The sequence below is a fragment of the Sminthopsis crassicaudata genome, chromosome 4 (genome assembly GCF_048593235.1).
Source record: "Sminthopsis crassicaudata isolate SCR6 chromosome 4, ASM4859323v1, whole genome shotgun sequence".
Taxonomy (NCBI): Eukaryota; Metazoa; Chordata; class Mammalia; order Dasyuromorphia; family Dasyuridae; genus Sminthopsis; species Sminthopsis crassicaudata.
The window spans coordinates 271,264,385-271,289,268 of NC_133620.1; the positions used below are offsets into that span (position 1 = coordinate 271,264,385).

At 34.1% G+C, this 24,884-nt stretch overlaps 1 protein-coding gene across 3 annotated transcripts; it reads right to left on the reverse strand.

Annotated features, from left to right (window-relative positions):
• Window positions 1–1,769: 1,769 nt before the first annotated feature.
• ANKRD66 (ankyrin repeat domain 66) lies at window positions 1,770–23,650 on the reverse strand. 3 transcript variants are annotated; one of them, XM_074310730.1, is made up of 6 exons: window positions 23,511–23,650; window positions 22,947–23,016; window positions 11,424–11,583; window positions 6,421–6,649; window positions 4,587–4,677; window positions 1,876–2,010 (listed from the first exon to the last, which is right to left on the reverse strand). In XM_074310730.1, the coding sequence occupies exons 3-5, from the start codon at window positions 11,569–11,571 to the stop codon at window positions 4,590–4,592; spliced, it is 465 nt and encodes a 154-aa protein (XP_074166831.1). In that variant the 5' UTR covers window positions 11,572–11,583; window positions 22,947–23,016; window positions 23,511–23,650; the 3' UTR covers window positions 1,876–2,010; window positions 4,587–4,589. The 3 variants fall into 3 exon arrangements, with proteins under 3 accessions (XP_074166830.1, XP_074166832.1, XP_074166831.1); XM_074310729.1 differs by lacking the exon at window positions 4,587–4,677 and having other exon boundaries at window positions 1,770–2,010; XM_074310731.1 differs by lacking the exons at window positions 4,587–4,677; window positions 11,424–11,583 and having other exon boundaries at window positions 1,770–2,010.
• Window positions 23,651–24,884: the final 1,234 nt, after the last annotated feature.

Sequence of the window (24,884 nt, forward strand, 5' to 3'; positions counted from 1 at the left end):
AAACAATTCAATTTCTTCATTTTATATAGAAAATGAGTGAAAATATGATCACAGTTATTAGAAAAGCAAAACCTCTTTAGTGTTATTCCAACAAAATATTTCACCAACCTACCTTGGTATTAATGGCAGGTCATTGGAGGCTTACCATTCTGCTGAACCAATACTGCTGCTACTAATTGTATCACTATGTACCTGTTGCATTGTCTAAGCAGCCTGTTCCTTTAGTTTCCTTTGAAGGATGCACCATCTGTTAACCTCTTTTAAGTTTCAGTTTATTCATCTGTTAAATGTAGATAACATCTGTATTACCAACCTTAAAATTGTTATGAAGCTCAAATGATATAATGTCCATGAAGTACTTTGCAAACTTGTGTTATATGATCACCAATTATTGTCATGATTATCATCCTTTATCTTGACATAAATTGTCAGGGGGGCTAATTAAGTCCCCAAAGTATTCGTTAAATGCCATCTTTATGTGATGAACTGAGATAGGTACTGAACACAACACGACTGTGAAACAGATTAGGACTAGGAAAACTAGGAAAATTTCTTATGAAGTTTTGATAGGTTCCTTTGTCTATAAGACAAAACTGATTATGGAAATTTGGTCTTGAGTAGAGTTCTTATTATTTAATGATGATACTCAATAGTTGATCTCTATGAAATTGCATGATTACCTAGGCAGAAGAAAATGGGAGAAATTAGGGGGACAACTAGTGATAAGACAATATTATTGTCAACCAAGTTCTCCTCTCAGCTTTTAATCCCAAGTAGAGCAGAGTAAGAAGGCAACAACTAATTAATAGGTTGGCCAGGAAATCTACAAGTTGAGATTTGATACAAACAGGCTTGGAAACAAAAGGTATATTCAAGTCCATACAAATGCTATATAAATGTGACAAGTGTCAATTTTTCAATGCCCTAGGAAACTCTTTTGCCTACTAAGTTGCACAGGAGATGTCAAATTGAATTGGTAGAGTTTTCTCATGAAATAATGAAGAGTGAAATGAACAGAACCGAGAAAATATTGTACATTTGTTAACAGCATTATAATTCTAAGAATATTACCAAGTCATTTTTGAGTATTTTAAATGCTTAAATAAACTACAAAGGATCCCTGAAGGAAAATGTTGTTCACCTTCAGAGAAAGAACTGATAAATAGAAGTATGTACAATATGATTTACATACATACATACATACATACAAATATTTACATATACATGGTATAAGGTAGCCTTTTCTGCAAAAAGGTGGGGAGGTAGGAGGAGAGAAAAAATTTAAAAAGTACATATCAGAGAACAAAAGAAAACTTAGAAGGAATTACAGAAAAGCAGGACAACTTTGAAAATAACATGTAGTATTTTTAAAGTTTTTTTAAAAAGTAAATGGTTGAAATGAAATATGTTGTTTTATATTGTTTGTGTACATGGAAATGTTCTTTTTTGCATTTAATTTCAAAATGAATAATTTTAATTAATTTTTTTAAAAGAGAATTTCATTATATGGGAGAACTTTATGCCAATTAAATAACAGATCCGTCCCAACCCAATTTTGGATTTTCCAAGTAATCCTTCAGAAGGATCTATTTATTAGGGAGCCCTTGTATAGGCCATCCCTGGGAAATAACCTTACACCCCAGTCTATATAAGAGTATGCAAATTTACCAGAGAAGTAGAATAGTCACTACTCCTAACTGATTCCTAAGAAAAAATTCCTTCATAAAAACAAGATTTTTTTTTTCTTCAAACAACTGGATCGGGATCAATTATTTGAGAGTATCTTGCTTTATTTATGTGATTTCCCTTGCCAAACATTGAGTCCGACTACATGGAGCCTAATAGGGAACTTGAGAGTTTTTCATCTTTTTCCTATTTTTCTTTTGATTTAGATAAGAGAAAGGCTTTTCAAGTTCTTGTTTCTTGAGTTCCCATTCTTCATCTTTCTGGTCTAATGGTAGCCCCTTCTCCTGGGTCATTAATCGATGGGCCTGACACTCAACTTCAGCTCTAGAAAAGAGAGAAGAGGAAGGCCATTTACCATTTCAAAAGCACATCTGAAATTATAGCTCTCTTACCTCTGAAGGCAAAATGGGGTAATATAGCTGGGCATATGATTTCTGTGATAAGTCAGACTAGATGGAGCAGTGGAAAAAGAAGCCTGGAGTAAGAAAGATTTGAGTTCAAATCTGGCCTCAAACACTTCCTAGTTATGTGATCTTCAGCAAGTCATTTAACCTCTCTTTGCATCAGTTTCCTCAAATGCAAAATGGGGATAATAATATCATCTACCCATAAAGGTTGTTATGAGAATCAAATGAGATAATATCTGTAAAGTGTTTAGCACAGAATCTGGCATTTACCAGATACTATATGAATACTATTTCTTTTCCCTTTCCTTCCTCTAGTATAATAAGAACACAGTACCCAAGTGAAAAACAAATATAGGCATCCTCAAACAAAACAAAACAGAACATTATAAAAATTTACCCAAGTGGAAAGAATGGAATGCTGGTAGTTATTTGTTCAATAGATCCTAAAGTCTTGACTTAACATGATTTTAGAATAGGTATAGATATTCTTAATTTAAGATCTATGAACTTGTTTGATAGGGTTTTAAAATTGGATGTATTTAACATACTTGGTTTTTTGTAATTCCATTCATTTTAGCACTTCATCTTGTGAGGAAGAAGAAGATACTTTCTTTGTTCCTCACCCCCTCCATTTACCATGGTGTCTGGCTGTGGAACTACCTGCCTGCCCGGAAGAAAATAATTCCATTCAGCTGTTGGAAAGTCAGCTTGAAAGAGTTTGAGGTACAGTTGAATGTAAGACATACTACAAACATTCATGGATACAGAAAGGCAATCTAATCAAGTCCAAAGCAGCTTCAAGGAGCATGGCATGAATTCTTATAGCAAAAAAAGAGCAATTACAGCTTCACAAGGAATACATTGTGGGAAAACCAAACTCAGGGAGATATTGTTGTGATCATAAGGGAAATTTGTGAAGAATCCACCAGACAAAAAGGACTTTGATGACAGTCAGTTCTAGAAGAGGGGGTGCTCAAATGTGTGCTTTACCACCATTGTACTCTTTTTGTTCCTATTATGCAATTTTAGCAAATTCTTTTGATTTGAGCTAATTATGCCACTTGGCTGATTGCTAATACAAAGTATGTAAATGGGACTCGTGACTTATATAATAATAAGTAGCTACACATAGGAGTACCCCAAGAGTAGCAGTTACCCAGTTGGTACTCAAGCAACTTATGTCATTGTGAGCCAAATCAATCTTTCTATAAAATTGATTTTTAATATGTTCACATATTCAAAAATCATTGTTGACTCCCCATTGCTTACAGGATTTCAGCATCTTTGTTCATAATGTGACCTATTCAATTTTTCATTATTCATTATAATGAATCCTTAGCTTCCAGCTATACTTGTTCCCTTCTGCCAGAAGACTATCACACATACTATGAAAACTAGAAAGCAATTTTGCAGAAATCAAATACAGACCAAATGTCATGCTATATACCACAATAAGCTTAAAATATAGGCACAATTTCAATATAAATCACCACACCTAAAAAATCAGTTAGAAAAAGGATTAGATCAAGTGACTTTCACCATCATGAGTAGGGGTGGGGAATTCTTTTTTTTTTTTTTAATCTATTTTTTTTTATTTTGTCAGACATTTCCCAATTACATGTATTTTTTTTAATAAAACATAGTAGGTATCTTATTTATTTAATAGTTTTCCTCAGTTACATTCAAAACAATTTTTTTACATTTGTTTTTTAAATTTTTGAGTTCTAGATTATCTCCCTTATCCTCATCCATAATTAAGAAATCACTTGTAAAGCTATGCAAAACATTTCCATAAAACTTAAGTTGTGAAAAACAGAAACATAGATCTCCCACCCAAATAAAATTAGAAATCCTCAAGAAAAATTAAGTTAAAAGAGAGATAAAGAAAGAATGCTTTAATCTCTATTCAAATACAACCACTTCCTTCTCTGGGAATGGATAGGATTTTTTATCATTAATCCTTCAGAGTAGTTGCAATGATTGTACTATTGAGAATAGCAAAGTCACTCACAGCTGGTCAACCCAGAACATTGCTGTTACTTTGTATACAGTACATTTCACTTTGTTTAAGTTCATGGAAGGCTTTTCAGGTTATTTTTTCCCCCCTGAGAACATTCTGTTCATGATTTCTTATAGAGCAATAATATTCCATAATAAACACACACCATAGTTTGTCGAGCTGTTCCCCAATTGGTGGACATTTAGGGGGACAATTCCTTTTTTTAAATAATAGCTTTTTATTTTGAAAATGCATGCAAAGATAGTTTTCAATATTCACTCTTGCAAAAACCTTTTGTTCCAAATTTTTCTCCTTTCCTTCTCCATCTCCATTCCCTAGACAGCAAGTAATTCAATATATGTTACATGTACAATTCTTCTAAACATATTTCTACATTTATCATACTGTACAAGAAAAATCAGATCAAAAAGGAAAAAATGAGAAAGAAAACAAAAAGATAAGCAAACAGCAACAGAAAAGGTGGAAAAAAACACCTGTTATGATCCACATTCATTTCCAACATTTCTCTTTCTGTATGTGGCTCTCTTCATCTCAAGTCTATTGGAATTGGCCTGAATCACCTCACTGTTGAAAAGAACCAGGTTCATCAGAATTGATCATCACATAATCACGTTGTTGTTGTGTACAATGTTCTCCTGCTCACTTCACTTAGCAATAGTTCATCTAAGTCTCTCTAGGCCTTTCTGAAATGAGCCTGCTGATCGTTTCTTATAGAACAATAATATTCCATTACACATCCATATAGTCTTGAACAATTGCTGAAATATCTGTAGACCTTCAGATAAAACAGACTATTGAGTCTAAGAAATTATTATATACAACTTTATCAGTAATTTTGAAGCAAACTACCAATCAAGTTATATGGTAGACAACTTTAGCTAAAAGTATAAAAATCCATTTGAGACCCAATCTGATTGAGAATAGAACAGGGTTTCTGCTCTTCTTAAATGATAATTAAAGATTAGTCATTTCCCAACTGATGAGCATACACAGGGTTCCCAGTTCCTTGATACTACAAAAAGGGCTGCTACAAACATTTTATGGGTCCTGTTTAGGGGAATAATTCTTAACCAAATATGAGACAAAGGATAAAGGCAAAAACAAAAGATAAAATAATTTAACTATATGAAAATGGAAAGATTTTACATGAAAAAATAAATTGTAAGCTAATTAGGTAAACTATTTGCAATGAATATCTCTGATTACTACAGTAGCTAATCAAGCTATTGAAAGAATTAACACAAATATATAAGACCCATTGTGGGGAAGACAACCTCTGGTTTTGTTGTTATTGTTTGTTTGTTTGTTTTTGTTTTTGTTTTTGTTTGTGTTTGTGTTTTTGTTTTTTTGTCTAACTTTCTTGATATTCTTCTAAGCCCCTAGAAAAGGGGCTTAGAAAGAAAAAGAAAAAAATTTTGGTGTTCTTTTCTGAAATTTAAACTATGAGTTACCTGTCCCTGACATTGAATGGAGTTTTTATTACAAGGATAAAGCTCACATGATTGATTGAATCTGTTAATATAACCTTTGATAGGACAACCAGGGACCTATTCTAGAGGCTTCTTTCCTTTCAAATGATTTTAGGCTAGGGGGTATTGAAAATGCTGGTACTCTAAAGAATTGATGGTTTTAAATGCTTACAGAATATATATTTCTTTGGACTTTTTCTTCAACCAGTGTAGTGAAAATAAGTTTTAGTACCTTGATAAGCTAGTAGAAACAAGCTTGTTAATTTATTATAACTGGTAACTTAGTGAGAATATGTTTTATTACATTAAGATAGTTTATCAGCTGAGCATAATTTGTTCCATTTTAAGCCTCTATTTTGTAATATTGAGCTCTTTTCAGTACAATGTTTTCCTATGAGATTTTTTCAATAATAATAAAAATATCTGTGTGGTATAACATCATAAATAACATCTGCATAGTCTTGAACAATTGCTGAAATATCTGTAGACCTTCAGATAAAACAGACTATTGAGTCTAGGAAAATATTATATACAACTTTATCAGTAATTTTGAAGCAAACTACCAATCAAGTTATATGGTAGACAATTTTAGCTAAAAGTATAAAAATCCATTTGAGACCTAATCTGATTGAGATTAGAATAGAGTTTCTGTTCTTTTTAAATGATAATTAACGATTTCATTACTTTTGTTATCTCTTTTGATCCTCATAAAAACACTGTGACATAGGTGATATCATTAGATCCATTTAACCTATGAAGAAACTAGGCCTAAAGGATTTTAAATGATTTGCCCAGAGTCACACTGCTAGTAAACATCTGAGAATAAAATGAAACTCACTTCTCTAGGAATGCCGTGCATTCTTCCTGCCCGTAGATCTGTGCAATTCTCTTTGGAGTATCTCCAAAAAAATCTGGGGCATCAATGGCAGCATGCAGCATGTGGAGAATTTTGAGCACTCCTAGTCGACCTGATTCAGCTGCAAAATGTGCCGGGGTCCAACCGACATCAGTCACCAAACAGGGTCTGGCTCCATAGGCTATTAGAAGTTTTGTTATTTCAACATGTCCTTATAAGTACAAAAAGGAAGGAAAAAAATCAGATTGGAGAAAATGTATTTTTCCCCCGAAAACAAGGCAGGCCTAAGCAAAGTTGTTAACTGGATAAAATTATCTTTTAGAATCTTTTTTTTTTCTCTTTCCAGCATGTGCTTTTCTTATATTCCATGCCTAATTCATTTACCCTCATGCTATCCTGGAAACCCAAATAAAAGGTTTTACTTGAATTGAATCTCTATGATGAACATTACACAATTTACACAATATTGTCTTTTTTTGTCTCCAATCCCAGATGTTCCAACTTAGCTATTCAGTACCACACTGAAAGGCTAAGAATTCTTTCTGAAATTCCAAAAAATCATATGCTGGATTATAAGAGGATATGATCTGATTTTTAATAGCTCTTGAACCAATAAGAAATTATTCCAATGTCAATATTATTTTGCATCACTCTCAGAAATTAAACATTAAAAAGTTTGTCCTTCAAAAGTTGTTCCTTTCTACAGATATCAGACCTGTATTTCAGGTAATCACTATTATGTTTGCCTGAAATCTTGGGATATATCTGCATTAATGCAATAGCTAACTTTCTTACATGTGCAGATAATCAAAATGTAACGCAGTATAAGATACAAATTAAGCTTTTCTATAAAAATATACCTCTTTTATTAAAATAATAAGCACAAATGATTGATTTTACTTACTATGATAAGAAAGAAATGTATAGCTTAGAACAAGATTTAAAGACAAACAAATACTTGGTACAAATTAAATGTTTCTGTAAATATGAATTTCATCTATTTTTTAACAATACTTAATCTAACTCTAATTTTTCTTTTTCTGCTTTAAGGATAAACTTTATCCCACTCACATTGTTCTAAGCATTTTATAATGCTTTATAATGCTGAATGTAGGCTTTTCCCACAGTTTCCCATGTTATTTAGGGGTAAGTTTAAGGGTAGGGTTGAGGAGTTGAAGTTGATAGCTAGATAATTGGAAAGATAGAGATGTCCTCAATAGGAAAAGGAAAATTACAAAGATGGGGAAGGCTTGGGAGAATAATTTAATGTTATATACACTAACATTAAAATGTCTATGAGACATTCAGATTGAGATGTTCAATATGTATTTTGGAATAAAATAGTGAAAGTGAGCAGATTGTTTCTGGTTGGATACATAGATCTTAGACTCCTTAGCACAGAGATAATTGAATCCATGGGAGCTGATAAGAGGACCAAATGAAATGACAGAAAAAAAACAAAAGATGTCCTAGGACAAAACCTCGAGGGACATCCACAGTTATTGGGTATGACTGAAATGAAGACCCAGCAAATGAGACTGAAGAGGAACTATTGTAATATGGAAATATTACTTGCATGACTATACATGTCAATGCAAATATCAAATTTCTTGCCTTTTCATGGAGAGGGAAGGGAGGAGGGAGAAAGGAATTTGGAACTAAATTTTTTTAAATGAATGTAAAAAGAAAAATTTTACATATAACTGGAAAATAAAAACATTTAAGGAGAAGGAACAATCAGGTAGAAGAACCAGGAAAAGGTAGTTTCATAAAAACCTAGAGAAAAGAGACTATCAGAAAGAAGTTGATGAACATTGTCAAAAGTTGTCATGGTAGTATAGTTGAGTAATTAGCACTTGACTTTAAAAAACCACTCTTGATTTCGGAGCAGACATTAACCAGCAGTAGGATATGCAGTGATGAGGGGCTACACTAAAGTGATGGCAATATTATAGGAGAGAAAGGGAAATGATAAAGAGATGTTGCAAAGATAAAATTGACTGGTGATGGAAAAAGACTGGCAATGTATAATGGACTGTGGCAGACAGAACCTAGAGGAAGAAGGCAAGTAGGATGTGACAAGGCATAGAAGCCCATCTCCAAAACAAGAGCCTATGTGAAATTTTCCTTCTCTGTTGAATTCCAGTTGCTTGCTTTGGACCTTTCCATGTCCATATGACTGGACCTCTTTGATGAAAGTTACCATTTAATAGGTCATCTAACCACTTGATCATGTTGAACAGGTCTTGGATTACTATCTTTGATGGCACAGGCAACATTCCAGGACACATGGATCATGAGCACAATGGATTTGGCATTCTTAACCTCATTCCATTTATAATCCTCCAAAACCAGCTGGGACTGATCGGCTGTGACAGAAGGTACTGATGATCTACTAGTAGTGCTCATGGACCACAAACCTATTCAGAGTCTGCAGGACCAATACTGATGTTGACAGAGCAGAAAGGGGTGTTTTCCTTGTAGACTTAAGGGGACAGCAGAAGACAACAATCACCCTGACTCCTGTAAATTAGGGCAAGGATACAATCCCCTTCATCTTTCTCAAGAGCAAGGTTTATTATCTCTATTTCATCTTTAAGGACACTAAGACAAGAAGCCCCAGGGCTTGAAAAAGCACTTAATCCAAATTTCTTATCACTATATATGATAAGGCTCCATAAATGTTTACTACATTGAATTTAATTATCTTATAGCTCTGTATTCTGACTATCCCAGCTAACTACAAGTTAGTGAGGCTTTTCTCTACAGCTTGGATGATCAGAAACATTTTTAAGAAATTCTTCTGCACAGGCCAAGCCCAATTCCTCCCTATTAATTTCTCAACCCCCAAATTCCCACTATAATTTTCTTTGATAATATTTTACTAAAATAAACAAAATGTTTTTTTAAGAAGCTATTAAAGTCCTGACTATTAGTAACACTGTCACTTTAGCTTCTTTGTGAGAAACAGGGCCAGTGCACAAGAAAATTTTGAAAATTGTAAATCTTCCATCTCTTGGGTTTGCAACCCTCTGTCATTTATTTTCAGAAGCCCAGAAGCTGTGCCTTAGATCCACAATGTCTTGATGCTCACTCAGTTTTTAGATATAACAGCTACTGGGGTAAAAAGTATTATACATTTATTACCTTAATTTATATTTTAGTTGATTACACTAAAGAGATAGAAGAAAAAGCTCAACCTTTAACCTTTAAGGATCCAAAGATCTAATGGTAGCTTTGTCAGCAGTGTGGCAGGTAGTAGGAGAGATTTTGCTTAAAGGGTGCCTTCCTAGTCACCAAAATTACATTATATATACAGAGACAGCCACTTATGTGAAATGGAGATATAGAAGCCTGTAGAACTCACTTCACAGAGTTGTTTTGAAGTTTAAATGTAATAATGTCAATAAAGTATTTTGCTAATTTCAAAATATTATATAAATGTCAGTGCTTGGAAATAAAATAGATGTTCATGTATTGGAGAATAGCTAAACAAATTGTTTTACTTGAATATAATACAATAGTACTATTTGTAAGAAACATTAAGCATAAAAAGCACAGAGAGGCATTCATATGAAATGATGTAAAGTCAAGTAAGCAGAGTCAGGAAAAGAATACACATAATGCCCATGGCAATAAAAATGGAAAATACAAAAACAAAACAATTAAATGGGAATGTTGTAAATTCATAATGACCATACTCCAACCCAAAGAAGAGATGAAAAGAAACATTTTCCTAATTCCTTTGCAGAATTAAGAATTCATGAGAGCAAAATATTGCCCAAAATTATGTTTATTTTAATGTCAGTCTTTCCACCCTCCTCTACTACTTTTTTCTTTCCTTTCCTTCTACTCTTTCCCCTCCTTTCTTCCTTTCAATTCTTCTTTCAATTCTTTTTCTTCTCCTCCCTTTCTCTTACTTCTCTTTCTTATCCTTCTTCCTTCTCTTCTTCTCTAATTCATTGGGCTGATTGTAAGAAATAAGTGTCTTAATGTATAAGAAATAGTTTGAAATACCATAATTTTTGTATACATTAAATTTGAAAGTTGAAAGTACAGTTTATTTAAAAATAATCATTAGTTTATTATTTGAATCTCTTTCAAGATGTTCTCAATTTTTGTTGTAAATAAAGTTACAAATGACTGAATTTTTAAATTAAAATTTTGATTTAATTAACAAAAAAATTCAGGTTTTTTTTTCCACTTCCCTCTTTGTTCCCACAATTGAGAAAGAAAGAAAAATTAAGCCCTTGTGACAAATATGAATATTCAAGCAAAGCAAATTTCCACATTGGCTGATCTGCATTCTGAGTCTATCACTCTTTTATTAGGATGTGGGAAAGCATGTTCCACAATTCTTTCTTAAGTATTTCAAAGTTATTCATTTTTATGATATTATTATTATTGTAAAAATTGTTCTGGTCCTGCTTGCTTCATTTCTGTATCCATTCACACATGTCTCCTCAAGTTCCTCTAAAATTATTCCCTTCATTCCTTGTAAGAGCTATTATAATGTAATGAGTAATCATTATTGCAGAGGGAAGAGAAGAGCTTGCTCATCTCCTTCCAACAACACAGATAGAATGTCAAGATTTTCTTTTAATTAGGGGCAGCTAGGTGATGTAGTGGATAGAGCACCACCCTTGAGTTCAGGAAGACCAGAGTTCAAATCTGGTCTCAGACACTTAACACTTCCTAGCTGTGTGACCCTGAGCAAGTCACTTAACCCCAGCCTCAGAAAGGGGAAAAAAAAATTTCTTGTAATTTTCTTGTAAAAAAAAAAAAAAAAAAAAAAAAAAAGATTTTCTTGTAATTAGAGATTCATTTCCTTGGATTAAAATTTTTTTTTTAAAACTCCAAAAGTTAATACACAAATTGTATGGGGAGACTATTGCTTTAATCTATAAAGAGAACACATCACTATGGTCTATAAAGAAAGGAAAGTCATGTGGCTATTGCACATGGACAATGACAAGACCCATTACCTTTAATTGCAGCCCAGTGAAGTGGAGTCCGGTCATTCCAGTCTTCATCTTTGTGGTTTGGATTATAAATCCCCTTATTTAGCATTTTCATTACCAAATTGTAGTCTCCTACAGAAACAGCCTGGTGAAGCTTGGTCATATCAGTCATTCTGGATGTTTCCTGCTCAGAAAACAGTCACACATGTACAGTATTTAAATCTGTGCCTCTCTTACTTTCACAAGTATATGTGGACACTTAATGACTTTTCTGCACTGACTCTATCACTCCAACCTGCCTTTATACTGCCAGGGCTCAGTTCCCAAAGAAAGACTACCTCCTCAAAGACTACCTCAACACACTTACATTCAAATTCTTTCAGCTTAGTTTAATTGTGGGGGAATTACTCTCTTATAACTTTAGCCCTCAAACTCCCACTATTGTATTTCAATTTACACAAACAACTGTTCATAATAATGACACATATGTAGATTAAACATATTCATTTACATATTAGTAAGGCAAAAGAAATAATACTACGGGTATGTATGTAAGTATGTATGTATATATATTGCTGAGGCAATTGGGGTTAAGTAACTTGCCCAGGGTCACACAGCTAGGAAATGTTAAGTGTCTGAGACCAGATTTGAACTCAGGTCCTCCTGACTTCAGGGCTGGTTGCTCTACCCATTCCTCCAACTAGCTGCCCCCACAGGTACTCATATATTAAAAGCAACGCAGCAATAACAACTGCCTACTTATAAACTTGGGTTAGGTCATCTCTCCCATTGTATCTAGTACTTGTGACAAAGAATTTGTAAGTGCAGAAATCTTCCAAGGAGGTACTTAAGTGAGGAAAACCCAATTAACTTAAAAATCTAGAAGTGTAAACTCTAATATACTCTTTCTATCTCAGGAACTGCATAAAAGTTCCTTGATGAATGTAGATTTTGTGTTGAATAGATGCTTCTACTGCTAAACTAAGTTGTTCCAAGTTATGCTTCAGTGACTAGTTGATTAGTTTTTTCTCTTGTTTTTCTGAATTCAGGTCTAAAATTAAACTATATTTGTTCCGCAATCATAAAATCCTGCTGTTCCGATATCCTATTTTCTACATACTACCTTTCAAACTCAGTCTCAGGACTCTTAGTCAAAGCAAACCCACAGAAACTCTCTCAGATATCCAGTTCCTCTTCTAACAGGGTGCACCTAACCAGACAACAAACCATAAAAATATAAAGATATAGTATAATAAAAGTAGAATCATGCTGCTGGGAGAAAAGCACTTTTTTATTCTAAAACAGAACCTACCTATGTTTTGGCATCATTCATTTCCTCAAATATCTCCTGGGCACATCAGCATCCTATATTCGTGCTCTGCTGAGTTTATATTTATATTTTATATTTAGTATATTCTGCTATTTGTAGTTTATGTATATTGCTTCTCTAATAAAAAACTTTTGGATAAAATTAAATCTAAATCATAAGTCTAAGCAAAATATTAGAGAGAAAAATGCTAGAGATAGGAAAGGATTGGTATTGAAGCTTCCATAATCTGGCTGCCAAATGAAAGAGCAACTTGGAAAAAAATTCCCATGACAGCTAAAGCTGGACTCAGAATGATTTAGTTTCAGATTGACCTTGATCAGTTCGCATAAACTCTCTGCATCTCAATTTTCTCTGATATGCAAAATGGAGATAATAATAGCACCTATTTAAAGGCATTTATGATAGTCACTAAATGATTACTTTTTTTTTCCAAGAGCTTTTCAAACTTTGAAAATATCTCTAAATGTAAGTTATTAGTATCATTCTCTTCCCAGCTTTGGCACTAACTGACTCACTGTCATTAGATGTCATAGATAAGCCATTCCATCTCTCTGGTCTTCAGTTTTATCATTTGTAAAATTAAAGCTTTGTATTAATGCAGAAGAAGTGTTATGTATTTGGAGAAAGAAGATGCGAGTTCAAAGGCTGGTTCTACTATGTTGCACCAGAAATATACTCTTCTGGGTTTTAGTTTTCTCCTTTGTAACATGAGGTAGTTGGACTAAAGGATATTAAGAGGCTTCTTCCATAGCTAAATCTATGATCCTAGGATGTCTAACATTTTAGGATTCTGTGAGTTATTTTGCCTGCAATTTTAGATTTAGTGGAAGGAACATCAATTACTATTAAAAATAATAGCAGATAATTATGGGGGGACATGTAGATAGAGGAAATTAAATTATTGCTTTTTGTTAATAATGCAATGTTCAATTTAGAGAACTCTAGAAATTCAAGTAAAAATTAGGTGAAACAGTAATTTCAGAAAACTAGCAGGAAATAAAATAAATAAATAATAATTATTTTTGTATATTACTAACAAAACACATCAGGGACAGAAAGAGAAATTGAATTCAAAATAACAATTGAACATATAAAATGTCTGGGAGACATTTATAGACATATATAGAAGTTAATATGAATGCAACTACAAAATTCTTTGTAGAAAATAAAGTGAAGAGATAAGTGTTCATCATCTGTGTCAGTAAAATAAATAAATTAGGCTTTGGAAATATTCCTCCAGCAGCATTACTCTACTTTTATTGTACTATCTCTTTATGGTTTGTTGTCTAGTTAAAGGCACTCAGCCTTAGAAAACAAATTTATTATCTGAAAGACTATTTCTGGGGATTTGCCTTGACAAAAATTTCTGAGATAAGTAGTTCTGAATTTGAAACATACTGGACAGAAATTGGGAGATGTGAACAGCAGAACTATTGTATGATTATGGGACAAATATAGTTTATCTCATTTTAGACCTGAGCTCAGGAGGACAAGAGAAAAAAAAAAAAAAAACCACATCAGCCAAACAACAAGCTTCTCTGAGATGTTCTCAATCAGGTATTAGTCAAACATAACTTGAAAAATTTAGCTTAGAAGTGGAAGCATCTATTCAACACAAAATCTACATTCACCAAGGAACTTTAAAGTGCATAGTTCCTGGGACAGAAAGAGGACATCAAACTTTATAGTTCTAGATTTAAGTTAATTGAGTTTTCCTCACTCAGGTGCCTCCTCCAGCCAGAGCAAAGGTAGAATCTCAAATCACCTTCTTCCTGAATCCTGGCTCTGAATCTCCTCCAGCTTCCCTGAAGGTCTCCTGGGAAGTCTTGTCCTTAACCCAATTCAGACTGCTTCCTTCCCGACTGTCCTCCTCTTTTATCCTCCCAGAGAATGGGCTTGTGGGTACTCGCAGGGGCTTGTGGGAACTCCTACAGCCAATGGACTAGCTCCTTTTAAAGGTGTATAAACTCCTTTTCAGAACTCCTTTTAAAGGTGTGAACCCTGAGCTAGAGAGTTGTTAAGTACCGACTCAGCACCTAGTAAGAACCTAACATCTCCCCCTTTCTTTTGATTTAGAATATAGGGTGGTCATGACTTTGAAACAGGTATACATAAATCCATCAATATGGGAGATATTACACATAATTACATAAATTACATAAATTATTAGTAACATAACACATGCTAGAAGTGGTGTAACAAATAACATGATCAAATAATCATAAATTGAGAATTTATGCATGTCCATAAGTCCATTGTCCATTAGTTCATGTGCCGGAAATCCATTAATTCCTGCAAGTTTTAAAGTCCTACAATAGTCTCATCTTGTGTTAGGAAATCCAATGATTCCTGCTGGTTTTAAAGTTCTTTAACAGTTTCCTTATCAGCCATGCTCTTTCAGTGTCAGATGTTTCTTAGATCTTCTCCTTTGTTTTGAGCTTTTTCTCTTTTTCTGTCTCTCTCCAGGTGCTTGTTGCCACCCATCTGTTTCCTTCTGTCTATTAAAATACAACAAACCCTCTTTCCTAGGCAGTTAACATATCTAATTTCCTTCTATTTACCACTTTCTAAATCTCTTCTCATCATCTGGCAATTACATTGGAGCTGTTTGCACTGGACACTGCTCTGTTGGTTTAAAAGGCCTGTATTCTCCCCAAGTGTAATCTATTTCTGCTATTTGATTGCTTTTTGGCTGACTTATCTGATAATCCCTTTCTGCCATGTGATTGCTTTTCTGCTGGTTGATCAAATCAGAGCCCTGATCTTCTAAAGGCTTTTTGGGTGTAACCTCAGTTGCCATCATACCCCACCTATCTTTTGATTGATATCTTGGAGCTGGGCTCCGCCTCTCATTTCCCTGGGTCAATCTGCATTCTGAGGCCCAGTGGAAGCCCTTGTGACATTTTAGACGTGGGGTTTGAGGTCTTCTCTCAGCCTGTCTTCTCACTCTATCTCCATATCTACACTGAGCTCTTAGATATCCAATTTTTCCATATTGAAAACATCGACGAGTTTCTCCAGAAGTCTCTTGCCAGGAGGGACCCTGTCTTTCCATGTTCATCATAGTCTGAGTGTAAAAAGGTATTTGTTCTCACTGTAGCACAGCATTTTATGATCTCCTCTAAAGGAGCATCTTTGTCTAGTCCCCATATAATTCTTTTGCAAATCTCATTGGCATTTTCCATAGCCAACTAGCTGGTCATTATTTCTGTAGCTGCATTCTCTCCAACAGTTCTTGTGACAGCAGTTTGCAAATGTCCCACAAAATCTGCAAAAGATTCATTGGGACCTTGCTCTATTTTAGCAAAAGCCTCCCCTTGATCTTTCTGTCCAGGGAGGGAACCCCAAGCTTTTATTGCAGCCTTAGAAATTTGCTCATACACTGTTATGGGACAATCAATCTGTTTTGAATTCTCTCCATACTGACCTTTACCTGCTAGTTGATCAAAAGTGAATTTTGTGTTAACTCCTGTTTCCATATTGCGTCTGACTTGAATTCTACATAATTCATGAAACTCTGAAAGCCACAACAAGTTTTGTCCAGGTTCTAAACATGTCCTAGCTATGGATTTCCAATCATTTGGGGTTAGGATTTCATAAGACAAACCATCTAGTAACATTTTAACATAAGCTGATGTAGCCCCATAAAGGGTACAACTCTTTTTCAGATCCTTAATTTTATTAAAATCTAAAGGAGTATATCTTCTCTTTTTTTGACCTAAAGAGTCAATCTCTTCAATTACAGGATATGCATGTATAAAATCACTTACATCCTGTCCTTCTCTCTTAGCCTTAACCAATGTTTTTTTTCTAATCATGACATAGGCTGCTTCACAGGTGATTATTGAGGGAGGAGAAGGAAAATGCTCCTGTTGCTCAGAATTGTACTTAACTCCATTGTTATCTGATTCATCCTTTTCACCTAGTTTAGTTGGATCCTCCCCCTCTGGCTCTTTCTTCTTTTCCTTTAATCTAATACTTATATAATTTCTTAAAGCCATTAAAATTAAGTTGTACATATGAAGTATATCTTTGGAAATTAAGTTTGGTTTGGAATTGTAGTGTTCACCTAGTTCCTCTCCTACCAGTCCCCACTCATCTAAATCCAATTCCTTTTCCAGAGAAAAACAAGGACATATGACCTGTACATTTTTTAAAAGTTCAGTGATCTCCTCCAAAATTATAATCAATCCTTGGCTTTTCATAACCTTGACAATGCTCTCTAAATATTTTCCTTGAACAGAAACAGAAGGCTGTTTACTAAAAATTTGCCCCATTTCACTGAAATTTTACTTTAGCTCTTTAACAAAGTTTGTTACTCAAGCTTATTTTTGGGTCAGAGAGACTTCCCTTCCACTGAGATCTGAATCGGAGGCTTTTCCACAGGAATCAGGATTTTGTTGGTCCCTGTTCGGGTGCCAAAATGTCAAGGTCCAGGCTAGCTCCCTCTGAAGGACTCAAAATCAGCCAGAGTCAGGATAAGCAAAAGTCCTTGCCCCACATTTGGTGCCAAAATATCAATGTTCTATTGTCTCTCAATTGTAATCTTTCTCTGGGAGGAGGTTTCTTTTCTCTGTGAATCCTTCTCTCTGTGTGCAGGTTTCTTGGGAGGCTTCTGGAGCTTCCAGCCAGAGAGAAGGTAGAATCTCAAATCACCTTCTTCCTGAATCCTGGCTCTGAATCTCCTCCAGCTTCCCTGAAGGTCTCCTGGGAAGTCTTGTCCTTAACCCAATTCAGACTGCTTCCTTCCCGACTGTCCTCCTCTTTTATCCTCCCAGAGAATGGGCTTGTGGGTACTCCCAGGGGCTTGTGGAAACTCCTACAGCCAATGGACTAGCTCCTTTTAAAGGTATGTAAACTCCTTTTCAGAACTCCTTTTAAAGGTGTGAACCCTGAGCTAGAGAATTGTTAAGTACCAACTCAGCACCTAGTAAGAAGCTAACACACAGGTACTGGGTACAAGGAGAGAGTATGACCTAACTCAAGTTTATAAGTGAGTAGTTGTTGTTGGTGCATTTCTTTTAATATGTTAGTACCTATGATATTACTATTTCTTTTGCCTTACTAATACATAAATGGTTATGATTAACATATATAAATATCATTATTGTGATAATGGTTGTGCAAATTGAAATACAATGGTGGGGACTTTATCAGCAAAAGATAGAAAGAGAAATTCCATTTAAAATTACTGTAGACAAAATAAAATCCTTGGGGGTCTACCTGCCAAGACAAACCCAAGAATTATATGAACACAATTATAAAACACTTTTCACACAAATAAAATCAGACCTAAACAACTTGAAAAATATTAATTGTTCATAACTAGGCTGAGCTAATAAAAATGACAATTCTGCCTAAATTGATCTGTTGCTCAGTGCCATACCAATCAAACTACCAAAACAATATTTTATAGAACTAGAAAAAATAATAACAAAATTCATCTGGAAAAACAAGAGGTCAAGAATATCAAGGGAATCAATGAAAAAAAAATGCAAAGGATTGTGGCTTAGCAGCACCAAACCTAAAATTATATTATAAAGCAGTAGTAATCAAAACTATTAAGTACTGGCTAAGAAACAGAGTGATGGTTCAGTGGAATAGATTAGATATACATGACACAGTAATCAAGGGCAATAGCAATCTAGTATTTGATAAATCCTTAAACTTTAGCTTCTGGAATAAGAACTCAATATCTGACAAAAATTGCTGAGAAAGCTGGAAAATAATATGTCAGAAACATAGACCTCCATCTCACACCCCATTTAAAATAAGATCAAAATGGGTAAATGAATTGGGCATAAAGGATGATAACCACAAACAAATTAGGAGAACAAGGGATAATTTACCTATCAGATATTTGGAGAAAGGAGGATTTTATGACCAAAGAAAAACTAGAGAACATTATGAAAAGCAAAATGGACAACTTTGATTACATTAAATTAAAAAGGTTTTGCATAAAACAAAACCAATAGAAACAAGATTAAAAGGGAAGTACAAAGCTGAGGAAAAAATCTTTACAGGCAGTAGTTCTAATAAAGGTCTCATTTCTAAAATATATAGAAAAGTGTGTCAAATTTGCAAAAATACAAATCATTCCCAAATTGATAAATGATCAAAGGATATGAACAGACAATTTTCAAATGATGATATTAAAGCCATTTATAGTTATATGAAAACTGCTCTAAATCATTATTGATTAGATAAATGCAAATTAAAACAATTCTGAGGTACCAACTCACAGCTCTCAGATTGGCTAATGATGATGGGGGAAAAAATGATAAATGTTGGAGAGGATGTAGGAAAACTGGGACACTGAAACAATTCAACCACTCTGAAGAGAAATTAGGAACTACGCCCAAAGAGTTATAAAACTGTGCATATCCTTTGACCTAACAGTGCCATTATTGAGTCTGTATCCCAAGGAAATCATAAAGGAATAAAAGAACCCACATGTGCAAAAATGTTTATAGCAGCTCTTTTTGTGGTAGCAAAAAATTGGAAAAGGTGTAGATACCCATTAATTGGGGAATGGCTGAACAAGCTTGGTACATGAAGGGAATGGAATAGTATTATTCTATAAAAATGATAAACAGGCTGATTATAAAAAGGCCTGGAAAGATTTAGACAAAGTGATGCTGAGCAATACAAGCAGAACCAGGAATACATTGTACACAAAATAACAACAAGAAGGTGCTATGATCAACAACAGATTTATTTATTCTCAGTTGGTTCAGTGATCTAAAATGTTCCCAATAGATGTTGGACTGAAAATGCCATCTATATCCAGAAAAAAATCTAAGGAGACTGAGTAAATCAACACATACTATGTTCACTTATTTTTTCTATTTTTTTTATTTCTCCCATCATTTTTCCCCTTTTCTCAGATTTTTCCCACTCAACATGATTTATGAAGCAATGTATATTAAAAATAAACTTACTATAAAAATGAAAACAAGTGGGGGCTTGCGAACTAAAGCTGTGAGTAAAAAGAGTATATTCCCTCACAATTGAATTATCCTGAGAGAATTTGAGTGTATAGGCCCATGCATTGCTGGTAGAGATATTAAAGATATAATTCTGGAATGAAATTTGGAATGATACTCAGTGGGTCACTAAATTATGAATACTTTTTGTACCTATAAATTGGAAAATGGATGAGCAAAGTGTCTTTCCGTACTTTGATTAAGTTTGCAGCTGCATAGCTAGAAAATAATGAAGGGAAGGTGAAAGCATAATGAATTTGAAATCAGAGGCTAGACTCCTGGCTCAGACACATAATATCTGTGAGAGCTTGGGCAAATCATCTCTGGTGTTTGGTTTCCTTATCTGTAATATGAAGAGGTTGTAAAATGAAGATGGTTTGTTAAATATCTTCCTGATCGGAATGCAGGGCTGGTTTAATATTAGGAAAACTATTAGTATAATTGACCATATTAATAATCAAATTAATAAAAACCATATGATCATCTCAATAGATGCAGAAAAAGCATTTGACAAAATCCAACATCCATTCCTACTAAAAACTCTTGAGAATATAGGAATAAATGGATTATTCCTTAGAATAATCAGGAGCATATATTTAAGACCTTCAGTAAGCATAATATGCAATAGAAATAAACTGCAACCTTTCCCAGTAAGATCAGGAGTGAAACAAGGTTGCCCACTATCACCATTACTATTCAATATAGTACTAGAAACGCTAGCCTCGGCAATAAGAGCCGAGAAAGAGATTCAAGGAATTAGAGTAGGAAATGAGGAAATCAAACTATCACTCTTTGCAGATGACATGATGGTATACTTAGAGAACCCCAAAGACTCTGCTAAAAAGCTATTAGAAATAATTCAGAATTTTAGCAAAGTGGCAGGATACAAAATAAATCCACATAAATCCTCAGCATTCTTATATATCACCAACAAAATGCAACAGCAAGAGATACAAAGAGAAATTCCATTCCAAACAAATATTGAGAGTATAAAGTATTTGGGAATCCATCTACCAAAGAATAGTCAGGAATTATATGAGAAAAATTACAAATCACTTGCCACAAAAATAAAGTCAGATTTAAATAATTGGAAAGACATTCAGTGCTCTTGGATAGGCCGAGCGAATATAATAAAGATGACAATACTCCCCAAACTAATCTATTTATTTAGTGCTATACCAATCAGACTCCCAAGAAACTATTTTAATGACCTAGAAAAAATAACAACAAAATTCATATGGAAGAATAAAAGGTCGAGAATTGCAAGGGAACTAATGAAAAAAAAGTCAGAGGAAGGTGGTCTAAGTATACCTGATCTAAAGCTATATTATATAGCAGCAGTCACCAAAACCATTTGGTACTGGCTAAGAAATAGAACGGTAGATCAGTGGAACAGATTAGATACAAAGGACAAAAAAGGGTACATCTATAGCAATCTAATCTTTGACAAACCCAAAGATACCAACATTAGGGACAAAAATTCATTATTCAGAAGAAACTGTTGGGAAAACTGGAAATTAGTATGGCAGAAATTAGATATGGACCCACACTTAACACCATATACCAAGATAAGATCAAAATGGGTCCATGATTTAGGCATAAAGAATGAGATCATAAATAGATTAGAGGAACAGAGAATAGTCTACCTCTCAGACCTGTGGAGGAGGAAGGAATTTATGACCAGAGGAGAATTAGAGATCATTATTGATCACAAAATAGAAGATTTTGATTACATCAAACTAAAAAGTTTCTGTACAAACAATACTAATGCAAACAAGATTAGAAGGGAAGTAACAAATTGGGAAAATATTTTTAAAAGGAAAGGTTCTGACAAAGGTCTCATTTCCAAAATATATAGAAAACTGACCCTGATTTATAGGAAATCAAACCATTCTCCAATTGATAAATGGTCAAGGGATATGAACAGACAATTCTCAGATGATGAAATTGAAACTATTTCCACTCATATGAAAAAGTGTTCCAAATCACTACTGATCAGAGAAATGCAAATTAAGACAACTCTGAGATACCACTACACACCTGTCAGATTGGCTAAGATGACAGGAACAAATAATGATGAATGTTGGAGGGGATGTGGGAAAACTGGGACACTGATACATTGTTGGTGGAGTTGTGAAAGAATCCAGCCATTCTGGAGAGCAATTTGGAACTACACCCAAAAAGTTGTCAAACTGTGCATACCCTTTGACCCAGCATTGCTGTTATTGGGATTATATCCCAAAGAAATACTAAAGAGCGGAAAGGGACCTGTCTGTGCCAAAATGTTTGTGGCAGCTCTTTTTGTTGTAGCTAGAAACTGGAAGTTGAATGGATGTCCATCAATTGGAGAATAGTTGGGTAAATTGTGGTATATGAAGGTTATGGAATATTATTGCTCTGTAAGAAATGACCAGCAGGAGGAATACAGAGAGGATTGGAGAGACTTACATGAACTGATGCTGAGTGAAATGAGCAGAACCAGAAGATCACTATACACTTCAACAACAATATTGTATGAGGATGTATTCTGATGGAAGTGGAAATCTTCAACATAAAGAAGATCCAACTCACTTCCAGTTGATCAATGATGGACAGAAATAACTATACCCAGAGAAGGAATACTGGGAAGCGAATGTAAATTGTTAGCACTACTGTCTATCTACCCAGGTTACTTATACCTTCGGAAGCTAATAATTAATGTGCAACAAGAAAATGGTATTTATACACATATATAGTATCTAGGTTATATATGTAAAATGTATGGGATTACCTGCCAACGGGGGGAGGGAGTGGAGGGAGGGAGGGGATAATTTGGAAAAATGAATAAAAAAATAAAAAAATAATAAAAATAAAATAAATAAAATAAAATAAAATTTCAGAACAAGCATTTTGACCTTAGAAATGGGCAAGTGCTACAACTTGGGACTTAATTTATTATTGTTTGGTTGATAGTCTGGATTTAAGACAGTGATGAAGAAAATGTTACCATTTCAGGTTAAATTAAAAATTTGTCATACAAAAAAAAAAAAAAAAATATATATATATATATATATACATATATATATATATATATATATATATATCTTCCTGATCTAATATTCTATAAGCCTACAATGTATATGTATTTGTGCAAAGTTTACATTTTAATATCAATATCTCAGATTCTCCCTTGTATATCCCACACAGATACACTTTACAAAATGAAATTTATGGATTTCTTTTTTATATCACCTATATTTCCTACTGTTTTCCTTTTCCTTTGATGTGATACACAGTATTCCGCATCCGTAGTCATGCAGGTCTGAAAAAAAGGAGGGAAATGTACCTCTTCATCTCTTCTTTGGTGTCAAGTTTAGTCCACATTACATTTTCAAAAATACATTTTTATTTTTTCATATCATTTTCATTTTCAAAAATATCCCTCACCTACTTAGTGTCATGCTTCATGACAAAGAATAAAAAAGAAAGAGGTGGGGCAAGCAAGTCAGTAAAAATTAAAATATCACTTAATATGACAATAAATACAATGTCATATATATATGTATATATACATCCATACATATGTATGGATGTATATATACATATATTTAAAATGTAAAAGTATACATATACATATGTATATGTTTAACTTTAAATTTAAGTAACAGGCACTTGATTTCCCACTTATCTGTCAGAGTTGTTTCAATTAATACACAAGTAAATTAAATTACAAAGGGTTCCATAAACATAAAATAGGCACTGGATAAAATAACACAACCAAAACTAACAATATCCCCTGATGCTTCCTTGACTCACCTGGCATAGAGTATGGTGATGGATGAAAGAATGTTAGTGGAATTCTCCCAAAGCCTATTTAGCTGTGTTGTTATCTGGCACAGGACTTCAATCTTCCTGTTTGTTGGTCAGCACCATGGTAACTGTTTCCTCCTTGGGATTGGTTGGCCTGGAGAAAAGTGCCTTTCATGATTGTTTTCTGTCTTTAAGCATTTCTAGATGGGGTCAGCATTGTGAAGTAGGTGAAATTTAATGCCCTCCTATCCTTGCAGTCAGCACTCCCTGTTACAGATGCCCCTGGGATCTTAAGACCATGACTGTCTCTTAGCTTTCCATGCTGCAGAATTTTCCCTCTTTTCCCTTGTGCCAAAATGAATCTGTCTTTTTTCTTTCCTTAGCAAGCTTTCAGGTTAGAAAATAACTGATTAAGGAATTTCCAATAAAGTATTAATGGAAAACAAAGAGTTTCTCTCCCCCACCCTAATTAACTCATTTATCAATAAAGATTTAAATACCTACTATGTGCCAATCATTGTACAAATGGATAAATTCTTATCCTCTGGTGTGAACTGAAAAATGGAGAAGATTGCTTCCATTTTGTAGGTTTCTTTCAATAAAATTGCAGAACAAAAGAACTTGAATTTATTCAGTAGAGGACTGAGGAATGAAATACTGAACTCTTGACTATGAACCCAACATTCTATCAGTAGAATTAGGATGCTTAGATGGAAAAAATGCTGCTGTTTTCAAACTCCATGCTCTACTTCTCTTGGAGAGTCTATGAGAGAGTCAGCACAGAAGCTATGACAAGCAAATCTAGAGATCCAATCAAACAAAGCTTTGTAATGATGGTACTTGGATCTATCTAGTTTGCTGAAGGAAAGGCTAATGAGGTCAAAGAGATAGAAAGAAAGAACAGAGCAAAGAACAATTCTATATATCCCTAATATGCGACTTTTGATAATAATATTTATTAAAGACTTTCTATGTTCCAGACAAAACACAAGGCAGGAAGGTATCCCAGTGAATAGAGCAGAATAGGAAGTCTCATCTTCAAATCCAGCATCAGATACTTCCTTGGTAAGTGACCTTGGACAAGTTACACAATCCTATTTGCCTCAGTTTCCTCATCTGTAAAATGAGCTGGAGAAAGAAATGGCAAACCACTCTAGTACCTTTGCCAAGAGAACCCCAAATGGGTTCTGACAAAGAATCAAACATGATTGAAATAATTTGACAATAGACTGTGTGCTAAAAGCTAGGGATACAAAGAGGTAATACAATCTGCTTTTGAAGGGTTCAGAGGTTAAAGGGGGAGATAACATTTTAAAAACTATGTACAAACAAGATATATACAGGATAAGTTGGGGAAAATCTAGAGGGAAAGGCAATTAA